At 46.5% G+C, this 24521-nt stretch overlaps 1 protein-coding gene across 1 annotated transcript in view; it reads left to right on the top strand.

Annotated features, from left to right (window-relative positions):
* Positions 1 to 11606: 11606 nt before the first annotated feature.
* Positions 11607 to 24521, top strand: part of LOC310922234 (bromodomain and WD repeat-containing protein 3-like) — a gene marked incomplete at both ends in the record, with an annotated part of 94275 nt that continues 81360 nt past the window's right edge. Inside the window, 6 exons of the mRNA XM_083882693.1 lie at positions 11607 to 11643; positions 11729 to 11787; positions 11923 to 11952; positions 12203 to 12262; positions 19811 to 19961; positions 23365 to 23463. Of these exons, the coding sequence (XP_083738819.1) occupies positions 11607 to 11643; positions 11729 to 11787; positions 11923 to 11952; positions 12203 to 12262; positions 19811 to 19961; positions 23365 to 23463 (436 nt within the window). The remainder of the gene's footprint in view (positions 11644 to 11728; positions 11788 to 11922; positions 11953 to 12202; positions 12263 to 19810; positions 19962 to 23364; positions 23464 to 24521) is intronic.

Here is a 24521-nt window from a genome sequence, read left to right as displayed (position 1 = left end):
AAAGCTCTCAGAAATAGGGATATAGGGAGGAAAGTTATGATATTAAATAATTATAATATAGAATTATATATTATATAAGTATTATATAAAATACAGTTATTCTGTAAATGTATTTATTTTTGCACTGCAAGAACTGGAAATCCAGAGCTGCTCATGCATATGTGGGTGCTGACGATTCCTGCTGGGCTTTCCATGGCTTTTATGAATGGGCTGAACTTTGCAAAAACTATGGGAAAACCTGTGACTGTGGAACCTTTGGCACTTCTTTGCCCATTCCCAGGCAGATGCTCCATCCCCAGCACACACACTGGGCAAGCACAATGCCAATGCAGGCTGCCTCTGCTCATCTTAAAAGAGCTCCTGCTCCGGCCCTACCCTGCCTGCTGGAGCACTGGGAGCATCTGTCCACCTGGACCATGATCCCAGTCCCTAGGGATCAATGGGATTTCCAAACAACATCTCCCTCTTGCAGTGCATCATCTGGATGATTTAAACTCAAGTGTTGTCAGATTTCTGCTTCCCAGTGAAACATTGGACAATTTGTATTTCTATTTTTACCCTGGATTAGTCAAGGGTCACTGCAGGACCAGATCAGGGGTGCTGGGCTTTCCATGGCCTTATTCTTCATCCCATAAATGCTCTTTGCCTTTGGCAAGCAGGAGAAAAGTCTGACAGGACAACTCTTTGCTGCCAAGGCTGGATCCCTGAGGAGCTGCCAGGGCTGCTGCAGCTTGGCACAGCTCACGGCCTCACTCCCTCCACTGCACTTCCCATCCCAGCTTCCCTCACACAGAGGTGGTCAAAGTCACTCACTCCAGTCTAAAAAGCATCCAGGATTATGAGAAAACTTGGGAACATCTCACCAGCAGCGCTGTGGCTGAATCACCACAGTTTCAACCTGGCTGAGATGTTCATGGGATGAAAAGAGCCAGGGAGAGTTTGAAATTTCCAGAGAAATCTCTAAATTTCCACCTGTTGCTGTTATTTAATGCAGAAACAAGGGGAAAACAAACCTATCTGGAAAGAACAAATGTGGAAATTGAGTTTGGGATTGTTGGAAAGGGATGGACTATGTCCATGAAAAATATTAGCAATAATTAGTCCCAAATCACTGCTGTGAGCTGCAGATATTGATAGTCTGGATCTTACATCCATCAGAATGACTTGTAGTTATTAGCAGCTCCAGGGTTTTCCTGCCCTCCAGTGAACACATTTTTCCTTTTTCTGGAGATCTGGTCATGTTCTGTTTCATTTCATTGCTGAGAGAAATTAAAATATTTTTTATAGCTGCATCAGCATCTGGTAACAGAGCAAGAATTCAGGAAGCTGAAAAAATATTAAAAAGTCCATAAACATAAAAATATATACATATAAAAAATAGGAGCTTCCTCCCTGCATTCCCTGAACACGAGGTTGCTTCCAATGCACATTTTAAGGTGAGTTATTTTGTTGCCATAGTGACATCATTCAGGTTTCCAACCACTGCCATGTTGGTTTTCTCCCAGGCAAGACTTGTCACAAGCAGTCAGTATCCCCAGCCCCTTCCCAGCCAGCAGCTTCCCACGAGGCTGCAGGATTCCCTGGAACTCCAGACTGCAGGATGAAGTGTCACCACTCCCTGCTAAGGCACGGGGGGGGGGGGGGGGGGGGGGGGAAACGACACAGGACCTGGGGAAGTCAGAGAGGAGAGGCAGGCACAGAAAAACTCCAAACAGAAGGATTTTCCTCTGCTCATTCCTTATCCTTCCTTCTCAGCCCCTGCAGTGAGCTGTGAGAAGGTCAAAGATAACCCGGTAGCTTTATTAATTAGCACTAATTAATACACTTATCTGCTCTGATGTCACTGTGCTCATCTACCTCAGGCCCTGACATGGGCAAGAATAAACCATGTTTGCCACCAAAAGCTTAAAATGTCTGTAAATTCTATTTCTTGCTGCACAGGTGTCTCATGGATTTATTTTATTACCAAGAGAACTGCACTAAAATAAAGATTTTAAATACAAAGGTCTGTAATTATATTAATAAAGATGCAAAGAAAAGGGATTCCCTGGTAACGAAATATTTGTGGGGTCATTTGGGTCAAAGTGTATTGGAAATCAATATTTAATTTTATGTATTTTATATTAAATATTTAAATTAATTGTGTTATTATGATGCTAAAGAGTTTGAATGGGAAATCCCTTTTTTTGGCTCTAATTCATTTAATTAAAGCAGGCAGAGTGTGCCTCATTAGCCCAAAACCTATTTCATGGATGCCAGGCCCTATATGTGACTTACAGCCCAGGTCCCTGTTCTACTGCAAGGCCAAAAGGAGCTCAAAAAAAAAGCTGGTTTAAAGGTTTTCTATGTTTTTAATTTTAAATAAACCATTCCCAGATTATCAAATTGAGGCTACATTCCCATGGCAGACCTGAGCCCTGTGTAAGCCTTCCTGGGATTGCAGCATCTGGCTAAATCCAGCCCAGATTAAAGCAAAGCTTTCATTGCACAAACTCTCCCTGAAAGGCGCAGGATACTCCTGATGCCAGGAAAAGGACGGAGCTGGGAATTACAGGCAGAGGATAAGGAATGCCAAAGGCAGCAGCAGGATCCAGAGGAGAGGAGGCAATGTCCTGTGCTGTATGAGGGGCTGGTGCACTTCTCCTCTGCAGAGGGAATTTGGGAAGCAGAGCCATTCTGGGAGTGTTCCAGCCATGGCCATTGAGTGTTCCTGAGATTACTCCAGCTCCCTGATGGAAACCCTCTGGAACACAGCCTGAACACACCACTCCACAGCTCATCAACAGCCTCCACAACAAAGTTCTTTGCTTGCAGAGGTTTTAGCCAAAGCCATTAATACCCTTTTTTAATATTTATTTTCGAATGTCTTTGACTGGGGGAAGGGTGGAAGGGGCTCCCAATTTAATTCCATAATCCCCCTAAGCCTTGCTTAACGCACTCACTCTCCCTGGCCTCTGTGAATTTTACAGTGGTGTTTTGGGTGGTTGCAGCACTGCACTGGAAAATGTCCCATCATTTATTTTGCAGCTATTTGAGGGAAATGATTCCCAGGGCTGGAAGCCTGGTTGTTAAATCCATATTGCCAAGAGAAACAAACTCTGTCACCCAGATGGGGCTGGGCCTCAGAGCTGCCATGCAGATTCCTGGATGAGGTAGCTCAGAGTCTAGTTGAAAACTCCCAAAATTAACAATAAAGCAGGAACAGGAGACTTTAGCAGTTGGTGAAAAATGTCATTTTTGGCTGAGGGGGTGGGTGAGGCTGCAGAGAACAAAGCAGAGTGCTCAGCTCTGGGACACCCGGGTCCCCTGGGATGAGTCCCCCAAGCATGGCCATGGCTCACCCCAACTGCCCTCAGATGGGAGGGATGGAAGTGCTGCTGGAGGGAAATTCCAACAACAGATTTTGTCCTGCTGCTTTCTTCTCTCAACAGGGAGGGAGTGCCGCAGCCTGGTTTGTTTTCCACATGTTCAAGAAAGACAAAATAGGGCTTTAAAGTCTTGACGCATCCCACAAGCCTCTGGTCTCCCTAAAGCCCTCCCTCAGTTCTCAGCTCCCAGGATTTTTCCAATATCTGCTTGAAACCTGCACCAAGAGGTCAGCGTCACTCTCAATGGGATTTTTCCATGTCTCGTTTCAGGATGCACTGTGTCTCCCATGGAAATGTTCCTCAGCCATTCCAGCAGCATCCTGGAGTCAGCAAGGACAAAACCCCCAAATACAAGGGCATGGGAGGCCGGCAGAGTCCATAGGCAGCAGCAAAGTCAAGATGGGAAGATGGGTTTGGAAGAAAGTCAAGTTCTGAAAGGTGTGACCTGTAACAACCTCAGTCACCAAGCAGGAGGAAGGAGCAAAGAGAGGAAAAAAAATGAAAATACTCAGATCTTCTGATGGCACAGAGCAGGAGAGAGAAAGGTGTCCAGAGACATCAGGAAACACATGGAGAGAAGAGGAGTCTTAATAGGAAATGGCAGATCCTTTAGACTTCAAGGACAGTGTGGAGAACAAACAGGAGATGCTTTTTTCCACCCCTGCAATCAAATTCCACACTTGTCCCATTATAATCCAGGGATAACAACGAAAATCTCAGGGAAATAAGGACTGATGGCACAGTTCTGTCCTTATGGACGCCATGGGCCTTCACAACTTCACCTCCCATCTGCAGTGGTTTTCCAGCAGAAACTCAACCACATAGAACTCGGGGACTTCACAAACTCTAAATACACTTTTATTGGTGTAAGAGAAATGAAAGGAAACAGCCAACAAGGCAAGAACTTGCAGGTGTTGAAAACCACTTCACTGGAAATTAAATTAAATTAAATTAGTCCTTCAATCAAAAAAAAAACCAAAACAAACCACTTTAAAGGACCTTACAAGAATGTAAGGCCTCTCCAAATCAAGATGACATACAAAACATATTCTAGCAGGTTATGTCTCAAGCCCTAATAATTTAAGGACAAAAATTAAAAGAGATTCTGAAATCTGAACTCCTGAGGACATCAGGAGAAAGACTTTTCCCAGAGATACAAAGCTGGAAAGCAACAGGAGAATGTGAATGTCCATTAAATGATGGAAGTGCAAGAATTAAATGAAATATGGGGTCACTTTACTGCAGAGGAACTTATGGAAGTTTCTATGTTAAAGCTTTTCCTTATGAAAGATAAGAGGGAGACATCATCTCAAATTAAAGATCACAAGAACAGGCTTCATACTCAATAAATAAAAATAATGGGAAGAGAATTCCTGTATGGGACAGCACTTTGAGAAATGTTCCAAAATCCCATCCTCGGATTCCATTATTAGTGACTTAGAAAGTTCATTCTAAACTCACTCTCCTGTGGGCAAATTTATACAGGACAGTTTTCTAATCCATCACCTCATGCAGTAATTGAGAATTAATTTTATAAGACTGTATTTAAAGAGTATTAATGAGCTTATTTACAATGTCTGCCTGTTAGGGATATCAATTGTTGGGAAAGATGGGACAGGAAGGACTTATGAATATGACTGCATGGTAAGAAATACTGTAGATGTAAAACCTGAGTGAAATAGGAATGAAAGCCAGTTTCGAGATGTGAGCATGGCAGGCAGGAAGACAGTGATTAGCTGAAGACAGGAAAACAAGACAAGAATGTTGCCTTTCCACCTTGGCAAAGACATCCGGGAACAAGTGCATAAGAAAGAAGTCTATAGAGTTTAGAATATAAAATGACATGGTAATGTAGTAGTTCTTATAGGCTGCATGCAAAGTTTGTAGGTTTTGTATCTCATGCCGGTTGGTCACTGTAAATTAGAATATTCAACACAAAAAGAGATATAATGTATTGTAACAAGAGGATCGCCCTTTTCTCCGCTCTTCTCCTCTCTTCTCTCTTGGCCTGGCTCTCCTACCTTTTGCCCTTACCTCTCTCCTCTCCCTTTTCTCTGGCCCTCTCACCCTTCTTCCCTTACTTCTTTTGGCCCATCTCCTCTCCTCTCTCTCACCTCACTTGCTCCTGCTTTCTCCCCACGTTTTTCCCCTGCTCCTGCCCCGTTTTTACCCCTTAGCTCTCTTCTATCTCTCTCTCTCCCCATTCTCTCTTTAGGGCTTTGCTTCAGCCGAGGCTGGTGGCTGGAAGCAGGCCCGCTTTACCCACGACCCTTGTAATAATAAAGCCACATGTTTCTAGAACATCTCAGGTCTGCAAAGTTCCTTGTCCCTGCCATCCACAGAAAAAATTGCTACAATCAATAAATATAAACAATACATTAAACTGTTTTATAATCTTTTATTTCAATAAAAGCAGCACTCTAAAAAACTCTATTGCACTCCTTCCCAATACTTCTGTTATTTTTGTAAAATGAAAAATATAATTGAAACATAAAAATCCTCAAAACTTTATGGAAAAGGTATGGGATACAGAGGGATGTAATTTTATTAAAATAGTTTACTTAGCTGAGCGAGTTCCAGTAAAACTTGCATGTCCGGGGAGAGAGGTGATGAATTCCCAGTTGCAGTCAGATGCTTTGTGCCCAGGCTTCCAGGAGAAGCCAAAAATGCAGGATTTGGCCCTAAAAACCTAAAAAATCACAAAAAACCCATCAAAGGATTATTTACAAATAATTAGCATGACCTGAAGTTGCTGAATTAGCCCAGTAGTGATATCAGGTGGTATTTTTGGGGTGATATCCTTGTGCAGGGGATCCCTGGACTGATAGCAGCCATGGGCATGTCAGGAGAAGCTGGAAAAGGTTGGGAATGGGGAGTTTGATCCCAACCAGGGGACACAGGTCAGAATCAGGCCCTTGGACAGGGATCGTGCTGAGTGCAGTAGTAACATCAACAATAACAAAACCTACCTGGTCACTTACATCCAGTAGTAATTTTGCTGCTATAAAACTTGGAGGGGTTCCAGGCACTTTGAGGTACAAAGTTGGAATTCAGAGATGCTGAGGATGGACCTGACACTGACATCATTCCCCTGGTGTTTCTGCTGGCAGAGCCCAGAGCACACAGGGACACAGAGCCACCCCTTTTCCTGGGTGTTTCATTCATGGCTAGATTTGGCATTTCTGTGTGAAATAGAGATAAGGAGAAATGTTTAGATAATAGCCAGAAATTTCACTGCTTTGCAAACCAGGCAGATTAAGTTCCCCCAGTCGCAGCAGGGCTGATCACAGCTCACAGCAGCTAATGGCTGCCATAAGGAATATGAGATATGGATCAGTCCATGGAGCAAGGAATGACACTGCTCCAGGCAGGTAGAATTTAGGCTGAATGGATTTTAGGATTCTCAAAAGAAAAAAAAAAAATCATAATTACATCACCAGAACAAGTAATTTATCAAGAAAATGAACTATTGCAAGATAGAATTTAGAAACAAAGGCGAGCAGCGTCCTGGCTGTTCCTCCATCGCCTTCCTATGGGATAATGTTGCACCCAACTCTTGGATGTCTGGCACCATCTAGAGGAATGATTGGAATGATGCAGCAGAGAAATTAAATATTAAATTATTAAAAATAGCAAAAATCCTAGAGCAGATCTTGTGTAATATCTAACAGCTATTTAGTTATTATTTAACAGCTCTTGTTGAGGGAGAGAACCACAGGAAGGAGTGGGAACTTGGAAATTTGTCCTGCAAAAACAGGATGTTGGTTTGCACACACGAGCTCTGCACTCCAGCAACTGTAATTAGTGCTAATTATTTTGCACCTCATTTATTTTTTAAAATAACTATGTATCAAAATTTGAAGTTTCTGTATGTAAAGCTCTTAAAATAAGCTTGGACTTTTCAATATTCCTTTATTCACAACTGTGTAGCACAAGGCACCAACTCCTAAATTCCTTCTGAACAGCTCTTAGTTTTGAATCAGTTCAACAAAAACTTGGATTTAATTTAACTACTATCCTCGTTTGCCATTTAGCTCCATATGAAAGGCCCAACATGAGCAGGATGTTCACAGAAATCCTTGTGGGTTGCTTCCAACTCAGGATATTCTATGAAACGTACACAGAAAACATTTTTTTAAAAAGCCAAAAATGCTTAATTTGTTCCAGTGTTTAAATCCAGATGGATTCAGGTATGTGTATCCCCATCTACATTTATTGGAAAGGTACAATGCAGGTAAACCCACCACACCTGCACAATTCCACTCTAAACTTTCTCTTTTTTTTATTTTTAACTGTACATTTCTGGTTATGCTAAACCACAATTCTGTTTTCACACACAGCTAAGTCAGGATTTGACTCATGAGGACAGAATAATCATAAATAAAATATGAGAGAGACACCTTTTACCTGGTGTTACAAGCTGATTGTGGGGAAGTCCATTTAATTTTGTGGTCAAATTAACCATGGGGTTGAGTTGTAGTTAAAAGTAAAACTGAGAGGAAAACTCCCTACAACACCAAATGGGGAGAAGCGATGGGTATTTGAATGTCATCAGTTCCTACTCCTAAAATCCCTCAAAAACTTTAGTTTTCATTTATTGAAAGAACAGTATGGAAAGAAACAGCTACAGTCCAGCTCCTTCCTTAAAGCATCTCTGCTCCTGAATCCTCATTAATCTGTTCTCCCTCCTCTTGCCACCAGCTGCTGCTAGCATTTACATAACAGAGCTCTGCTCTGAGGAAAGATGAATCAGCACATCCATAAAATCCTGCTTTCACTCCAAGATTTACTATCACCCCCAGCATGCTGCTGCTTGGATGCAGAGGATCTGGAAAAAGATGAGTCATGGAGCTGCAGGATCCTAGAGCGTTAAGGAGAGGAAGCTGAGGTGCCAGGGAGTCAGGAATGTTGGGAAGAGGCTCGGGAGTGACTGCACAGCAGCACAGTCCAGCCACAGCCAGGCTGAGGGAAGTTCCCAGTGAACTGTTTGGGAATGAGAAATGCTGATTGTACCTGCCCCTGGAGCAGGTACCTGCACAGCTGTGCCCTGCAGCACACACAGGACACACCTGGGGCATTCCCAACACTCTCCCCTCCTGCTGATGCAGGAATTCATCTGAGCCACGATGTGGACCAACACCGGGCACAGCTGAGCACTGACACAAAGTCATGGATTGAGAGCCAAGCAAGGAGCGGTCAGACTCCCAGCTGGAATGCTGCAGGAAGGACACAAGAAAGGCATGGATAAGCTTACTTTGGGAGCATTTTCTATCCCAGGCTTTTGAAAGCCCCTTTTAGTTACTGCAGAAATCCCCATGGGCTCTAAACAGGCCCAAACAGAACAATCCTGCCTGGTGGTGCTGCAGCTTCACCTGTGGCACCCCCAAGCTCAAATAAAAGCAAATAATGAGTGGAGAGATTCAGTAAGGCACCAAAGGGTGCCAAGGAAATGTCACATTCCTAAAGAAATACAGAATCATGGAATCCCAGAATGGTTTGCGTCGGAAGGGGCCTTAAAGCCCATCCAGCCCCACTCCCTGCCACGGGCAGACACACCTTCTACTAGCCCAGATTGCTCCAAGCACCGTACAACCTGGTATTGGACACTTCCAAGGATGGAGCAGCCACAGCTTCTCTGGGCAGGGCCTCCCCACCCTCATAGGGCAGAATTCCTTCCCAATATCCCACCTAACCCTGCCCTCTGGCAGTGGGAAGCCATTCTCCCCTGTCCTGGCACTCCAGGCCCATGTAGTCTCTCTCTATCTTCCCTGTGGATTCCTCTCAGGCACTGGAAGGCCACAATAAGATCACCCTGGAGCTTTTCTTCTCCAGGCTGAACAATCTCAATCCTCTCAGCCTTTCCTCACAGCAGAGCTGCACTATCCCTTTGATCATCTTGGTGCCTCCACTGGATTTGCTCCAACAACTCCATGTCCTTCCTGTACTGGGGATCCCAGGGCTGGAGGCAGCTCTGCAGGTGGGGGTCTCGCCTAAACATGGATATACTAAGGAGCTGTTGGCACTGGAATGCACCAGGACATGGTGCTGGGCAGTACTTATGAGGCTGTTTTTCCCCTGGCATGGAATTCTGTTCAGCTCAGGAAGATGGATTTGTACTTTCAGGGCATATTATAAACATTATCTGTGTTTTCTCCTTTGCCTTCCCATCATGCATAAAAAGATGAGCTTGCAGTTCTGGACTCTGAAGACAGGTGGGAGAAATTACCTCTCCGGAGAGTGGGATCAGTGTGTGCTTCTCCTGGCTGGGAATTTATTCTGAGAACAAGTTTCACACTGTCTCTCCTGGGAAGCTCCACAGCTTTGGAGGCTCCGGGGTCTTGCTGGGAAGCTGGGAGAGCTGTTACTATTTGGAAGCCACTGGAATTTGCAGCTTGGTGAGGTGGCACCTCGTGTCTGTCCACTGACGAGCTGAGCAATGAACCTGCCCTGAAAACATTCCAAGGGTAATTGTTTGGAGCCTACAAGGAAGATGGAAAGGGACTGGGACAAGGACAAGGGGAAGTGGCTTCCCACTGCCAAAGGGCAAGGTTAGGTGGGGTATTGGGAAGAAATTGTTATTGTGAAAGTGCTGAGGCCCTGGCACAGGCTGCCCAGAGAAGCTGTGGCTGCCCCTGGATCCCTGGAAATGTCCAAGGCCAGGCTGGACAGAGCTTGGAGCAGCCTGGGACAGTGGAAGGTGTCCCTGCCCATAGCAGGGGATGGGACTGGATGAGCTTGAAGGTCCTTTCCACCAAACCATTCTGTGATCCTATCAACTGTCACTGACAACTCAAAAACTTTGGAGGATGATGAAGAGGAAACAGGGTCCACACATCACCCAGTTTATCCAAGCTCCTGGCACAAAACAACTTCCACAGCTGGATGAAGGGGCAGGTGAGTACAGGTGAATTATGTGGAAAAGCTTAATACCAGATCCCCAAATCCTTCTTCCTAGATTAGTTGGGTGCCTGGAGGCATCCCGTGGAGCTGCCAGTAGGAAGGACTGCATCCTGACTGCACAGCAAGAAAACTCTGAGCCAGTGCTTCACAGCAAACCCAGTCCTAAGCAGCTGCTATAAATATATGCTCAAACTGAATTTATTCTTAATATTTCCAGAGCATCAACTCACAGTAATTCGACTCTCAGTATTCCAGGCATGAGGAGAGGTTGTCCTTGGTTATTCCATGACAGTGGTTTACACTGCCAAGTGTAAAACTGCTCTGGAGTTCTAACACCAAATGTCAGGTACTTGAGATAAAATACAATTCACTTGATACGTTTTAGCAACTTATTGCTGAAGTGACACCGATTTCAGGGGCTCTGACAGGCTGCTTCCCATGGAAAAATACTTATTTCCATTAAAACTATCTACTCCCACCCTGACCCCTTTGTTCCTTGAGGAGAACGGGTGCTGTATCCATCATATTTGAATTTCCTGGTCACTGGGAGCAAACACTTTTATTTGACTCCTAAAGCCACCCGAACCTGAGACACTTCCCTGCAGCCAGGCCTTGTGTACAGGGAGCCCGGGAGGGCTGTCACCTCCCCACCGCTCAGTCCTGTGTCCCCTCCATGGCACACACGTAGGCTCCATCCTCCTACCCTTGACGGGATCCCTAAGATTCCTGAATCCCTTAATTCTCTTAAAAACTGCTTCATTTGAGGCACACATGAGGCTCCATTTCCCAGGCGCTGCCAGGCAGGTCACGAGCACTGAGGCCGAGAACACTGTGACCGTGAGGGCTGGGAAGGGCTGGAGGCGTGGGGGCCGAAGCCGCCAGGACAGAGGCCGTTAGCGCTCCTCCGTGACGACTACCGGGCCCTCTGAAGCACAACCCGGCGCAGCGCTACCCCGTGACGGCGGCCAAACGCCTCAGGCACATCCCGGCTCTCCTGGCTCGGCCCTTCCTCTTCCTCCCCTTCCTCCTCCTCCTCCCTCAGCCGCCGCCCGGAAGTGTCGGGCGCCCCCCCGCGGCGCGTCAACGCCCCGCCCTTCCTGCTCCCCCCGCCCGCCCGGCGCTGCCGCACGCGCCCCCCAGCGGCGGGCGGCGGGCGGTGCGGGCGGTGCCGGTGGCGCTCAGTCGGCGGAGCCGCGATGAGCCCGGGCGGGACCCGCGCCCGCACCGGGACCCGCGCCCCGCACCAGCACCGCCGGTCCGGCATGGGGCTGCGCCCGCACTAGGAGCCGAGTCCCCTCGGGGCTCCATCCGCTACCTCCCCTCCCCCTCCCGAGGAGGATGGCGACGGCGGCCGCCCCGACCCAGCTGGAAGCCGGTGGGTATCGCTGGCGGCGGGGGCTGCGCTCCGCACCCACTCGGTTCTAACTGTGTCTAACCCGCTCTCCCCCGCCCCTCCGCAGAGCTCTACTACCTGATCGCACGGTTCCTGCAGTCCGGACCCTGCAAGAAATCCGCCCAGGTGAGCGCGGAGCCGGCACTCCGGCCGGGCCGGGCGGGCGGCGACGGGCGGGACTGGACGGGGCGGCAGAGCCGCTGCGCTGCGGTCGCCGGACTCACGTCCTTTGTGTGTGTCTGTGTGTCCTTCTGTCCCCAGGTACTGGTGGAGGAACTGGAGGAGCACCAGGTAAGGTGCCTGCCCCGACGGGACGGGGAAAGCCCTCGGGATGACGGGGTCGGCGTTTGCCGTGCCCCGTCTAACCCAGCCCATCTCCGCCCGGGACACCCGGCGGGAGCGCGGCCGCCCCGCGGCGGGGCCGGGGTCAGCGGCCGCGGGGCTCCATCCCGGGGGGCGCGGACGGGCACCAGGGCGGGCTCCCCGGGGAGGGGTAGCTCGGGCTCTGACGGCCGCCCCCGTCCCTGTGTCCCTCCCGCAGCTGATTCCGCGGCGCCTGGACTGGCAGGGCAAGGAGCACCGCCGGAGCTTCGAGGACCTGGTGAGACAAGTTTCACTCCTGATTTTTCCGACAATTTCCCCCCGCGCCGCCGCACCGGGCGCCGCGTCCCCCTCCCTCCCGCCCCGTTTGTGTGTTCCCCCCCACCAGGACTGCGGGCTGCGCTCCGCCGAGGCGGGCCGCGGGGTGTGGAGGGGAGGGCAGAAAGCTGAGGCGCGGTGGGGCCGGGGGCTGCCGGTGAGACCCCCGCGGGCCGCCCGGTAGCACCGGCGGAGTGGTCGCGCCGCGCTATTGTGGGGCCGGGGGTTATCCGAGGGCACACACCGGAGCCCGCTGCGGCCAATGGCGCTGCGCTTTACAACGCGGAGAGCGGTGTGCGGCGATGTAAGGCGGCAGCTGATTGGCTGCGGTGGGGCGGGGGGCGCGGGTCCCCCTCGGTCCCCCCGCGCCATCGCCGCCGCCTCGCCCGCGCCCCCGGGGCTGCCCCGCTCCGAGCCGGGCTCCGCCGCGTTCCTGCGGCTCGGCGCGGCGGGGGAACGTGCTGGACGTGCCGCCGGGCCCGGCGCTGACGGGCTGGGTCAGGGATTCCCGGCCTGCCGCGGCCTGCGCGAAACCCGCCCCTCAGCGCGGCGTCTGGGCCTGCTGTCAGGCAGGAAAGGAGGGGTTAGGAAGTGTAGTGTGGCTGTTAAATGCCGGTGAAATACACGTAGTGGCTGCTTTTGCTGAGGTATAAACCCTATGGATGTGTGTCATTGAGGAAGGTCAGTCTCTCTGCAAGGCCGGGGGTGGGGAGTGGTCCTTGGCCCCGCACCCCCCGAGATGTGTCTGTGTGTGTAAGCAACAAAACTGAAGCCGTTACAGTCCTTTTCCAAAGGGTCCAGACGGCCTTGGTTTAATTTCTGGGAGCTCTGGGCAATGACATGTGGCACTGATGTAGCACTTTGCAGTTGGAACGCTGTAAACTTCCCAATAATGTTTATGGCATTGATAACCGTGACCAGCACTGGCACCTCACCTGGAAGGAATGGAAAGCATGTCCTGGCCTCTCCCGGCTCCCATGGAACAATGGTGACGTGGGATTTTGTCATGACTGTTGCTCAAACTCCTCTGCATCTGGCTCAGGAGCTGGTTTCCCACTTCAGCAACACTGTAGGAGCTCAGGTGTGGACAGAACTTGTGCCCAGAGGAAACCTTTGGACCTGCTGTCTTTCCCTTTCCAAAGCCTATTCAGAATTTCCGGTGGAAGCTGGGCTTCCTTACACTTCTTGTGGATAATTCTGGGACTACAAATTGAGTGAGCAGACATAGAGTAAGTTCTGCATTGAATAAATTTTGGTGCTCTATGGTCTTCCTAGAGAATCTGAAATCTAATTGTGGGCTGTCTCAGGTTTAGTGTGGGACTGCACCCAGTATCCAAGAGGAATATTAGCAGTGTCACTGTAAAGTCCAGTGTCAGAGAGAGTGGTTTTGCCTGTCACTTTGATTAACATATAATTTTTCCTTTCATTCTCTGTGGCACAGATATAAAAGCCTTAAAACCTTTTTTAAAATGTGTGTATGAATGTGTTGAAGCATGTACTTTTCTTTAACATTTCAGAAATGAGAGAAAAAACATTTTGAAGTGAGTTTTGGAGTTAATGGGAGATTTCTTCTTTCTGTATGAACTCATATAATAATTAAAAATTTTTTTTCTATGTCTTAAACTAATCAGCACTAACCAATGCTTTTAGTTTGCCTTTTTATCTAGTATTATTTAACTGTTTCTCATGGAATACAGTAAGGACCAGGATTATAAATGAATCATTACAGTGAGAGGTTGATGTCAAGTGGGATGAGCTGAGTTTCTCTCTCAGAGTGTTAAGGATGTTGAAGAAAGGCTTTTTCTCCCTCATTGCTTAGGGTTTGCTGTGTTTGGAATTTGGACTTTTGGCTGCATATGATTGTTTATTAACCTGAGCTCCTCGACTTCAGGGCTGGCTGGATGTCTGAATGCCATGTTCAAAACAGAGCCAGGGTTGTGAAGGACACAAAGCACTCCAACCTTCATTTTAATTATCTCAGGCACATAATGAACCAAAATTAAATTGGAGATGCCAGATGTTGGAGGTTAAGGGTTTTTTCTTACCTATTTCTGCTTTTTACAGACAGAAACCTGAAATCATTTACAATCTCAGCTGGGTGGTACAGCTACTCTGGTCAGTCAGGTAATTGAATTCATGAGAGTTTACAACCTGGAGAAGTCTGATTTGTTTGTTTGCCCAATATTCAGACAAAATATTTCTTGTTCTGGTGTTTCAGCTTTGTTTTCCATCCTCAGTGTGGCTGTTTAGGTGCCTAGTGGTGTTTTTCAGGAAATATACCAATACTGTGACCACTGAGTACATTGTTACTGCTCCTGGGCTTTTGGGAGTGGTAAATATGGAACAGCCCAATGGCTACTGGGTGCTTTTTATCTAGGGAATGTTTACTTCCACTTCACTTGAGTTTTTAGGCAAGATCTGAAAGCTCACTGTGAGATTTCTTTGTTCCTTTTTTTTTTTAACTTTTGCTTTAAATGTCAGGTATCACAGGGCAGGCAAATAATTTAAGACACGCTAATAAGAATTGTACTTATGGAGCAAAACCACACAGAATGCAAGTTTATGTGCATTTATGTTCCTTTTCTTTTTCCTGTTTATTTTCACGTTGGAGCACTTTTTGCCTGCAGCATGTGGCTGCCTGTCTAGGTAATTACAGTCACAGAGTATCCTGAGCTGGAAGGGGCACACAGGACCATCAGTCTGGCTCCTGGCCCTGCACAGACACTCCATCAATCCCACCCTGTGCGTCCCTGGGAGCATTATCCAAGCCCTCCTGGAGCTCTGGCAGCCTTGGGGCTGTGCCCATTCCCTGGGGAGCCTGGGCAGTGCTCGATACCCTCTGGGGGAAAAACTTTTTCCCTGATCTCCACCTAAATCTCCCTGACACACTTCCAGCCATTCCCTGGGTCCTGTCCCTCTCTCAGGAGGAGCTGCAGCCCCTGGTGACTCTCCCCTCAGTTCCCTCTTCTCCAGGCTGAATTCTCCAGGTGTACTCCACAGTGGTTTTACTTTCTCACTGACTGCTGGTGGTCTTGAGACATGTGTTTGTAAAGGGGAGGGTCAGTGCATCACAGAATTCCAGACTGGTTTGGGTTGGGAGGGACCATCAAGCCCATCCCATTCCACCCCCTGCCATGGGCAGGTACACTTTCCACTAGACTGGGTTGCTCCAAGCCCCATCCGACCTGGCCTTATGAAGGTCTGAAGAGTGTCCAACTTGCAGGGAATTAGTGCTCTGGTTTTAAATGAACTGCAGCAGCTCAGTGTGGAGTCAGCTGCTGTACAGATGAGTCAAGCTGAACGACTCCGATTATCAGCAGTCTCCAGTGACCTGCTGTTCCACGTTATCTTTGTTTATTCCTGATAAAGGTGACTGGCTCTGCTCTGGTTTTAAGAACTTTCTGATGGGCTGAGTCTTCTGGCTCAGCCTGGTTTGGTCTTTGTGCTGAAAAGCATGTAATTCCAGGCAAAACAGAAAATCGGCTGTTATTGGACAGTGGGGAATTTGCATCCATGAGCAGCTGTGCTGGTATGGAACGGCTTATGGGATTTGGCTCTGAGTTCCTGCCTTGCCCATCTGCATTGATTTAAAACTGGCCCTGAGTCCTAGGTGCTGGTATTTATAAATCCTGCCAATCCCAGCATTAGCAGAGCAGAGATGTTATGGTTTTGTCACCTCAGGAAAATGTCATCTGGTAGCATGGTCATTCCAACCTGTTTTCTCTGGGGACCCCAGTGGGTAAAGGCTTTTTAAACTCCAGTCTATTTACATATTGTTGGTATCTTGTGCAGGTCCAGTGTCTGAGCTTCTTTTTGCTGAGATTCCCTATTTGAGGTTGTGAGTAATTTCCTGCTTGCTCAGCTGCCTTGTCCTCCACTGCTTTTTGATACAGTTGTCAATTGATTCTTAATTGATGGTTATTTTGGCAAAAGAAGGAAGTGTTGGATGACTACCTGGAGGAGAGAAATCCACTGCTGAGGCCTAGCTGAGCCTGCCCAGCAGGAGTGGGAACAGAGCAGCCTCTGAAGGGCCACGTCGCTGCCTCATTCCAGTCTGCAGCTCCTACCTCAAATCTGTGCTTTGAAGAGATGTTCCACTGGGCTTCCCAAAAGAGATGGTTCCCAGAGCTCCCTGGTTCCCATCTCTGGCAAAACAGACATCTTACTTTAAGTAGTAAGAGTCACAAAGAGTCTTTTTTGGGTTGTTTGTTCCCTGTTTGTTGAAGCCTTCCTTGGAGGAGGAGTTGTCAGCAGCTGTAGAATCACAGACTCCTGACTTGGAAGGGACCCACAAGGATCATCAAATCCAGCTCCTGTCACTGCACAGACACCCCAGGAATCCCGCCCTGTGACTGAGGGCATTGTCCAAACAGGGATCAGAGTCACCCCAGGGGATTTTGTTTCAGGGATCAAGAAGCTGCTTCTCCCAGCTCCAGGGAGGGCTCTGCTCATGGTCTCTGAGGTGATGCTTCCAACCACAGGACCATGAGCAGGTTTAGGGGTTGAATTTCTCTGAGGCCTGACGTGACTTCACTAATAGTTCTTTCTTTGTGCTTATCACTGGAGCAGCTTATCTCAGCCTGGCTCAAGCAGTCAGGATTGGGAGAGTTTTTTAAACAGATTTTTTAAAAAAATAATAGATTTGCTTCACTTAATCCTTCACTTTTTAGATCCATTGTACCTGTGTGGTTACTGTGTCAGAGAACTCACCTGGTTCTATTGCATTCTTGTGCTCTCATATTTTAACTTTTATAGGATTTTTCACATCCTAAGGCAACAAAACATATTTTCTTTATGATTTATCCCAAGATGCAGCATTTGTTCTCACTTAGCACGTTTTCAGCGCTGCGTTATTTTAACATGCATGGTTTGGGCCTGTGTTACTTGTCTCGATTTTTTTTTTTCCAATTTTCTGATTGTTTTCTAAAATATTTTCTAATATATTTGAGGAGCTGATAATATCCTTGCTGCTGTTTCATTTTGCCACATGGGATTTGGATGAGCATACACTAAGAGGTGTAGCTGTACCTTTGCCTTTTTCCATCCTTCTTTTAAAGAAAATCTGATCTGGAAAACATTGGTTTTTTTCAGCTGTTGTTTGCAACTTTATGTTCTAGAAAAATACTTAAAATCCATTTACAGCTCTCTCACACAGAGGCAAAAAGAAGGAATTTTGATTCAAGTTCTGGGAACCTGAAAACAGAATTACTTGTTTAGCTCTGGGCTGTGATTTAAGCATTTTTTCTGGAAGTTATTATAGAAAAAAATCACCAGGAGAATTTGCTGCTCTTGCTGCCTGCCTATGGAGCTGTTTGTTACTAACAGCAGTGCTAATATTCAGATTAAGGGCTGCATATTTGAGGCTGTTGTGGGTTGTAGAAACATGGAAATGTGCAGGGAAAGAAATGTGATCAGGGAATGCTGTCAGGCCCCAAGTGTGTGTGTTTACTCTTTGCTATTCCCTATAAAACTGTACCTTCATCTTTAAGCCACCAAGTCCTGTTCCATTGTGGAGTTAGTCAGGACTGCTTGTGGAACACCTTGGGCTCTGTCTCTGCAGTGGGATATTTGCTGCCAGCAAATTCAGCACCTTCCTAGGCCTGGAATGTGGTGAAACTCCCAAACCAGCTCCAGGGTGAAGAGGGGAGTGTTTGCTGTGCTACACTGGGAAGATGGTTTGGATTTTTTACATTTCCAGAGAGAATGGTATGGTTTGGGTTCTTTTGGTGATCTGGAAGTAAAATTTCAGAGCTTCTAGGTTGGTCTTTTTTGATCTTTTAATCTTAAAATTGATGCATCGCTGTGTATTGGCAGATGGTGACTGAGGGGCTTGTTACTGGTTATCAGATGGAAATAAGAATTTCATACTCAGATTTTACTTAACTGGAGATTTACTTTCTAGAATTTCCCTTTCAGACCCTTTCAGAAATCTTACAGACTGAAGAGAGGCTGGTACAGCATCATGAAATATTTTGTAGCATGAACACATTTGCAGTGTTTCAGGAATGAGTAAGAATGAGTGGCAAATACCAAAGTTTGGATAATCCTTTTCTCTCATTTCAACTTCTGTTATATCCCATCATTTACAGTGAAAGAGAATTCATCCTCATACACTGAACTTCACTGGCTGTACCACTGGGAAGCTGCCAATATAATTTTGGAACTCTGATTTCAGGGAAAAAAAAGCTAAAATTACTAGAGAAACCTGTCAGTGCAGGAGAGCATTCACAGGGTCATTCCTTGATGCTCACTCACAGGGTGAAAACTCTTGGAATGAGAACACGGTAATGCACTCATCAGGTTTCTCATTCCTGCACTGAAAAAATGATGATTTTGCATCTTTAGAATCATCATGATTGATGAGATGATTCTTTAACCAGCAGTGACTGAGGGATGAGTAGAGGGAGGAACCTGTCTCTTCTCCAAGAGTTTCATTTGCATTGGAAGAATTTTTAGTCAAATTTAGTTAACTGATAATTTGTATATTTAATTAGATACATTTCCCTTTTCTTTTTGGTTAAAATCTGAATTATGGGACAGTGTTGATCCTGCTCATGGTGCAGGTGGTGACATTATCCAGCCCTGCCTGGCTGTGCTGGGTCCTGTAGCTCCACTGCTGTTGCCCAATTGGAATGAAAAAATTCCCAACGACCTGTCCTAATAATCTGATGACACAGTTGAGTGAACAATGTTTTGGCAGCAGGGCTGAGGGAATTACAGACCTTCTCTTCCTTCCTGGTGCCTGGCACTCCTTCTGGTGTGCTGGGGTGGGGAGCTGGGCACATCCCTTGGGATCTGGGTAGGCAGGAGGCTCTTGATCCATGAAAAGAGGTGCATGGAGCTGTGTGTCCTGTGTCAAAGGAGCTCTGATGGGCAGCTTTTCCTGCCAGTTTGTAAATATAGGAGTCAGGCAGTGCAGGACATTCTGGATAATGAGGCACAATTTATTTGTTGTTCAAACAGACTCTCAGAAAAACTGTTGTCACTCGGTAGAAAACAGCCTCTGTCCAAAGGGAAAAATAAAGGATGTTTTCCCAACATGACAAAATTGGAGCCTACACATGCGAGTCTTAAAGATACCTACTCCCAGGAGCTGGAAAGTGGAGACTGAGTATTGATTTTAGGGTAATGTTTAGGGGTTTTAGGTAATTTTTAAGATTTTTATTCTTTTGCACGTGTTTCATACAGTGATGTCAATGCAAGGTGTTTCAGTTAAGCAAAAAATGGGAAGAGAGCGAACTGAAAGGTAAAAAAGGTTTAAAAAAAGTTGTTTGAGCAGAGCACTGCACTGGGGATTTTTGTTTCTTATTAAGGGATATCCTAAATTTACAATTAAGCTGTTACAACCTGAAATTTCTGATGTGGCTTTTGCAACACTTCACATCACTTTAAAATGCAGTATAATTTTGAGGTGATTTTCATAACTTTACACTTGAATATGAAGCAAAGTACTACCAGTAGAAGGAAAAATAAACCAGTTTTCAAATGTCTGTGTTGTTTGTGTGTTTAGGTGGCTGTCAATGCACACATCCCTCCAGATTATCTTCTTAGGATCTGTGAGAGACTTGGACCCCTCTTAGACAAGGAAATCCCCCAGAGTGTCCTGGGGGTGCAGACTTTGCTGGGTGTCGGGCGCCAGTCTCTCCTGAGGGCAGCAAAAGGTAAGATTCTCAATTTATCTGGGCTTGAATTCTATTTTAATGATTAACCCCCTTTTGTTGCTGTTTCTGTTGGGATATCTGTGTGTTTGCATGAGCCTTGGTTTGTCTCCTGTTCTTGCCAGCTTTTTTCTTCCTAAAATGCGGTTGTTGCTGGCCCTGTTGGATATATTTTCTTGGGTTGAAAATGCCATTTTAAGCAATTCTTGCCTACAGTTGCCTGATCTTGTTACTTCCTCTGCCTCCTTCCCCAGTGTGTTGGTGTTTGTGTAAATGATGTGAATGGGATTAGGGGTTTGATGTGTCTGAAAAATGCCATTTTTTCCATATACATTTACACACACCTGTGTCTAAAATCACTGAGCTGGGCTATTTTTCAGCCTGTTTTTTTCCATTCTTTGACTCCCTGGATGTGCAGACACAGGACAGGGTGGTGGCATTTGGGGCAGCATTTAGGGAGTAGGAGAAGGCCAGGCTGATTCTTCAGTGATAATTCCTGCTTGTCCTTGCTTCAAGTTAATTTGAAAGCCCCCATTCCTTTCATGAAGAGAGCACCAGTCCTTTTCCCTTTGAAAAACTCTCTCTGCTTGAGAGGATGATCCTGAGAGCAGTTTTGTGTTAGAACTAAAGAGATCTGAGAGCCATCTGCTATTGAAGTGATTCCTCCTTCCCTCCTCACTCTATGCCCCTGCTACTTCCTCCCTGGAGGAGCCAGAACTTCCTTGATCCTGTGATGTGCTGATTCAGAGAGCTGAAATGCTGCAAAATTTGTTGTAGTGAATTAAATGAGCTGGTGGAAAAGGATCACAGGGCTGGAGATGACACAGGAGGAGCATCCTCCTGGGAGAGGAGGAGGGATGGCAGAGCAGGACCTTCCCGTTTTGATGGCAGTTGAGCACTTAATTCCCTGCATCCTGTGAAGTCACACTGTAATGCTGACAAGCATCTGCTGATCCATTTGATATCTCCTGGAGGGATGAGCCGTTCCCAAACACATTGCCCGACTGAGTTTGTTTTGCCTGTGCTTTGCTGTAATTAGGTGCAGAAATTCAGGTTCGAAGAGAAACATTCCTTCGTTTCACACTCAGTTTGCAGCTTAGAAGCATACAGCAGCAAAATGTAAAGAGAAAATAAACATTTTTCTGCAGGGGAACAGAAGAGTTTAGGTGGATGGATCTATTTTAGGAAGTCTGAGTGCTGTTTTTAATGAGTATCATTTAATACTCTGTGCAGCAGTTTGGGGTTTAATCAGAAGGTGCTCTCAGGAGTCTCTGAGTCACCTCAGCTTGTGCACTTTACATTCAGAGACCTACATGGTGCTACACAGATCCACCAACCTGTGGCACTGTCCTTCTGTTTCAGCACTTACTCACCGTGGAAGCTCATTTCTCTCCCTCCAGATGGCCAGAAATGGAAGAAAATCCCAGTAATTATAGACCAGTCAGTCTGACCTCAGTACCTGGCAAGATAATGGAACAGTTTATACTGAGTGTCATCATGCAGCACCTACAAGATGGCCAGGGTCTCAGGCCCAGCCAGCATGGGTTTAGGAGAGGTAGGTCATGTTTGACCAACCTGATCTCCTTTTATGACCAGGTGACCTGCCTGGTGGATGCAGGAAGGGCTGTGGATGTTGTCTATTTGGACTTTAGCAAGGCTTTTGACACTGTCTCCCACAGCATACTCCTGGAAAAGCTGGCAGCCTGGGGCTTGGACAGGAGCACTCTTTGCTAGGTTAGGAACTGGCTGGATGGCCGGGCCCAGAGAGTGGTGGTGAATGGTGCTGTATCCAGCTGGTGGCCAGTCACTAGTGGTGTTCCTCAGGGGTCTGTGCTGGGACCAGCTCTGTTCAATATTTTCATTGATGACATGGATGAGGGTATTGAATCTTTCATTAGTAAATTTGCAGATGACACAAAGCTGGGAGCGTGTGTCAACCGCTTGGAAGATAGGAGGGCTCTGCAGAGAGATCTGGAACGGTTGGGTCGATGGGCAGAGTCCAACAAAATGAAGTTTAATGAATCCAAGTGTCGAGTCCTGCATTTTGGCCACAATAACCCCCTGCAGCGTTATAAGCTGGGGACAGTGTGGCTGGACAGTGCCCAGGAGGAAAGGGACCTGGGGGTTCTGGTCAGCAGCCGGCTGAACATGAGCCAGCAGTGTGCCCAGGTGGCCAAGAGGGCCAATGGCATCCTGGCCTGTATCAGGAATGGTGTGGCCAGCAGGAGCAGGGAGGTCATTCTTCCCCTGTACTCGGCACTGGTGAGGCCACACCTTGAGTATTGTGTCCATTTCTGGGCCCCTCAGTTTAGGAAGGACGTTGAGATGCTTGAACATGTCCAGAGGAGGGCAACAAAGCTAGTGAAGGGATTGGAAAACAAGCCATATGAAGAACGACTGAGGGAGCTGGGGTTGTTTAGCCTGGAGAAAAGGAGACTCAGAGGTGACCTTATCACTCTCTACACCTTCCTGAAGGGTGGTTGTAGACAGCTGGGGGTTGGTCTCTTTCTCCAGGCAGCAACTGACAGAACGAGAGGACACAATCTTAAGCTGTGTCAGGGGAAATATAGGTTGGATATTAGGAAGAAGTTTTTCACAGAAAGAGTGATTAAATACTGGAATAGTCTGCCCGGGGAGGTCGTGGAGTCACCATCCCTGGATGTGTTTAAAAGGAAACTGGATGTGGCACTTGATACCATGACCTAGTTGAGGTGTTAAGGCTGGGTTGGACTCGATGATCTTGAAGGTCTCTTCCAACCTACACATTCTGTGATTCTGTGATTCTGTGAAATCCAGGTCTAATTTCTGAGGCACTTTGAATAGTCTCAGAAAAATCACTATTGTTCTAGAGAGGAGCCTCTCTGACGCCAGTTGGCAGCAGAATGCTGGAGAGTCTTTAAAGAGAACAGTCTTCACTTTAAAACAATGATTTTTTTGGGGGTGGAGTGGGGTGCAGAGGACAATCTGAAAGGAGGGCACACTGCCACTTATTGCAGGAAAGCAGTTTTATTGGAAAAACCCCTCACTTCTCTCACTTTTAAGCAGCAAAATGTGAGTTCTCAAATGTGCAGTTCCTAAGCAGAGGTGCTTTAAGTGTTGGCGTTGCAAAAGGAAAACATGGCAGAGTTCACTTGGGCCTCAATATAAAGTGCACCCACTTTTTAAATTCACTTTTTCTCTCCATGGATTTAGAGTCAATAATCACCCAAATTAAACAAAAATAAGTTGAAACCATTTACAGTGACACTGCTGAGGGACTGGAAATCAGAGTCGCAATCTTTAAATGAGGAATCTGACACTGTTTAATCAGACAAATCATATTCTGGGCTGTCGGGAGTGGTGCTTGGTCTCTTGATTATTTAATGTATTGATTATTTCTTGTCCCTTGTCACTCTTGCTGGTGCAGACTTCAGACACACACTATGGAAAGGATCTGCATTTGCAGCTCTGCACAGGGGCCGACCCCCTGAACTCCCGGTGCACTACGGGAAACCACCAAACGTGGGTGAGTTTGGAAGTCCATAAAATATTCTTTTCTCCTCTCTGTATTTATTCCTGTCCCACAGAAAGTTTCTCTCACTGACTAAAACACTACTCTGGGTTTGCATTAATGTTTCCTCTGACATTTCATGATGAATTAGTCTAAAATAGGTCTCTCCCTGACAATAGGATAATTTTTGTGTTATTCAGGCTTGGGTTTTCCACAGTGTGTGTAGCCATGTTTTGCATGGTTGTTCGGAGGGCAGTGGGCTTGAGTATTTTTTTATGATATGCCTCCATAATGCATACATGTGGCTGTAAGATTGGATGGGCATGGTCACAGGAGCATGGAATCCTGGAATCATCATGGAATCTTAGCCAGAACAAAGCGTCTGGCTCCCAGGGAACTTTTTTGACTCAATAATTCCTATTAGTTGGATTATGACAGAAAACAGACTGCTTGCTACATCCCTCTCCAAAAAGGAAATAATCACCAAAGCAACATTTGTGTTCTTTTAACCTCAGTTGTCCACACAATTAGATAAAGAACTTGTATAAAACTCAGAGATATATGTGGGCTCTCAGCTTACATCTCATCACAGAGCTGCTCTGTTTTATATAAACTCAAGTGCTTGCCTTGTATGGTTTGAACTTTCATTAACTGTTTTTATAGCAAAAAAAAAAAAAAAGATTCTTGCAGGCATAAAAGTAAATCCTGGTTTGTTTCTTTTTAGGGTATTTTATCTTTGTGCAAATGGATACATTTTCCCGGTTTCTCAGGGAGTCCTTTTACATATGGATCCTCCCTCCCTTTGGGGAAGTAGGGATGGTGCTGGCAGTTTTCTGTTTCTACCCTATCTGTGTATTTATTCTTTTAGGCTGGTTCTGCAGTTACTTTACTGTGAGCAGTTGTGCTGATGGATTACTAATAGTCTGAACTGTTGATTTATTGCACACAACTCCTCTGGTTGTATTTCTGCATGGATTCTTGGATCAATTCTTTCATCAGACAGGGTGTTTTTGGAATATGTGGTATTATTAATGAGGCACTCTGGCAGATTGGACTTCAGCATTTGTCATGCT

The sequence above is a fragment of the Zosterops lateralis genome, assembly GCF_965231275.1.
Source record: "Zosterops lateralis genome assembly, chromosome: W".
In the NCBI taxonomy this organism is placed as follows: domain Eukaryota; kingdom Metazoa; phylum Chordata; class Aves; order Passeriformes; family Zosteropidae; genus Zosterops; species Zosterops lateralis.
The sequence above is the reverse complement of the archived record's forward strand: the minus strand, read 5'-3'. Positions and strand labels throughout refer to the sequence as shown.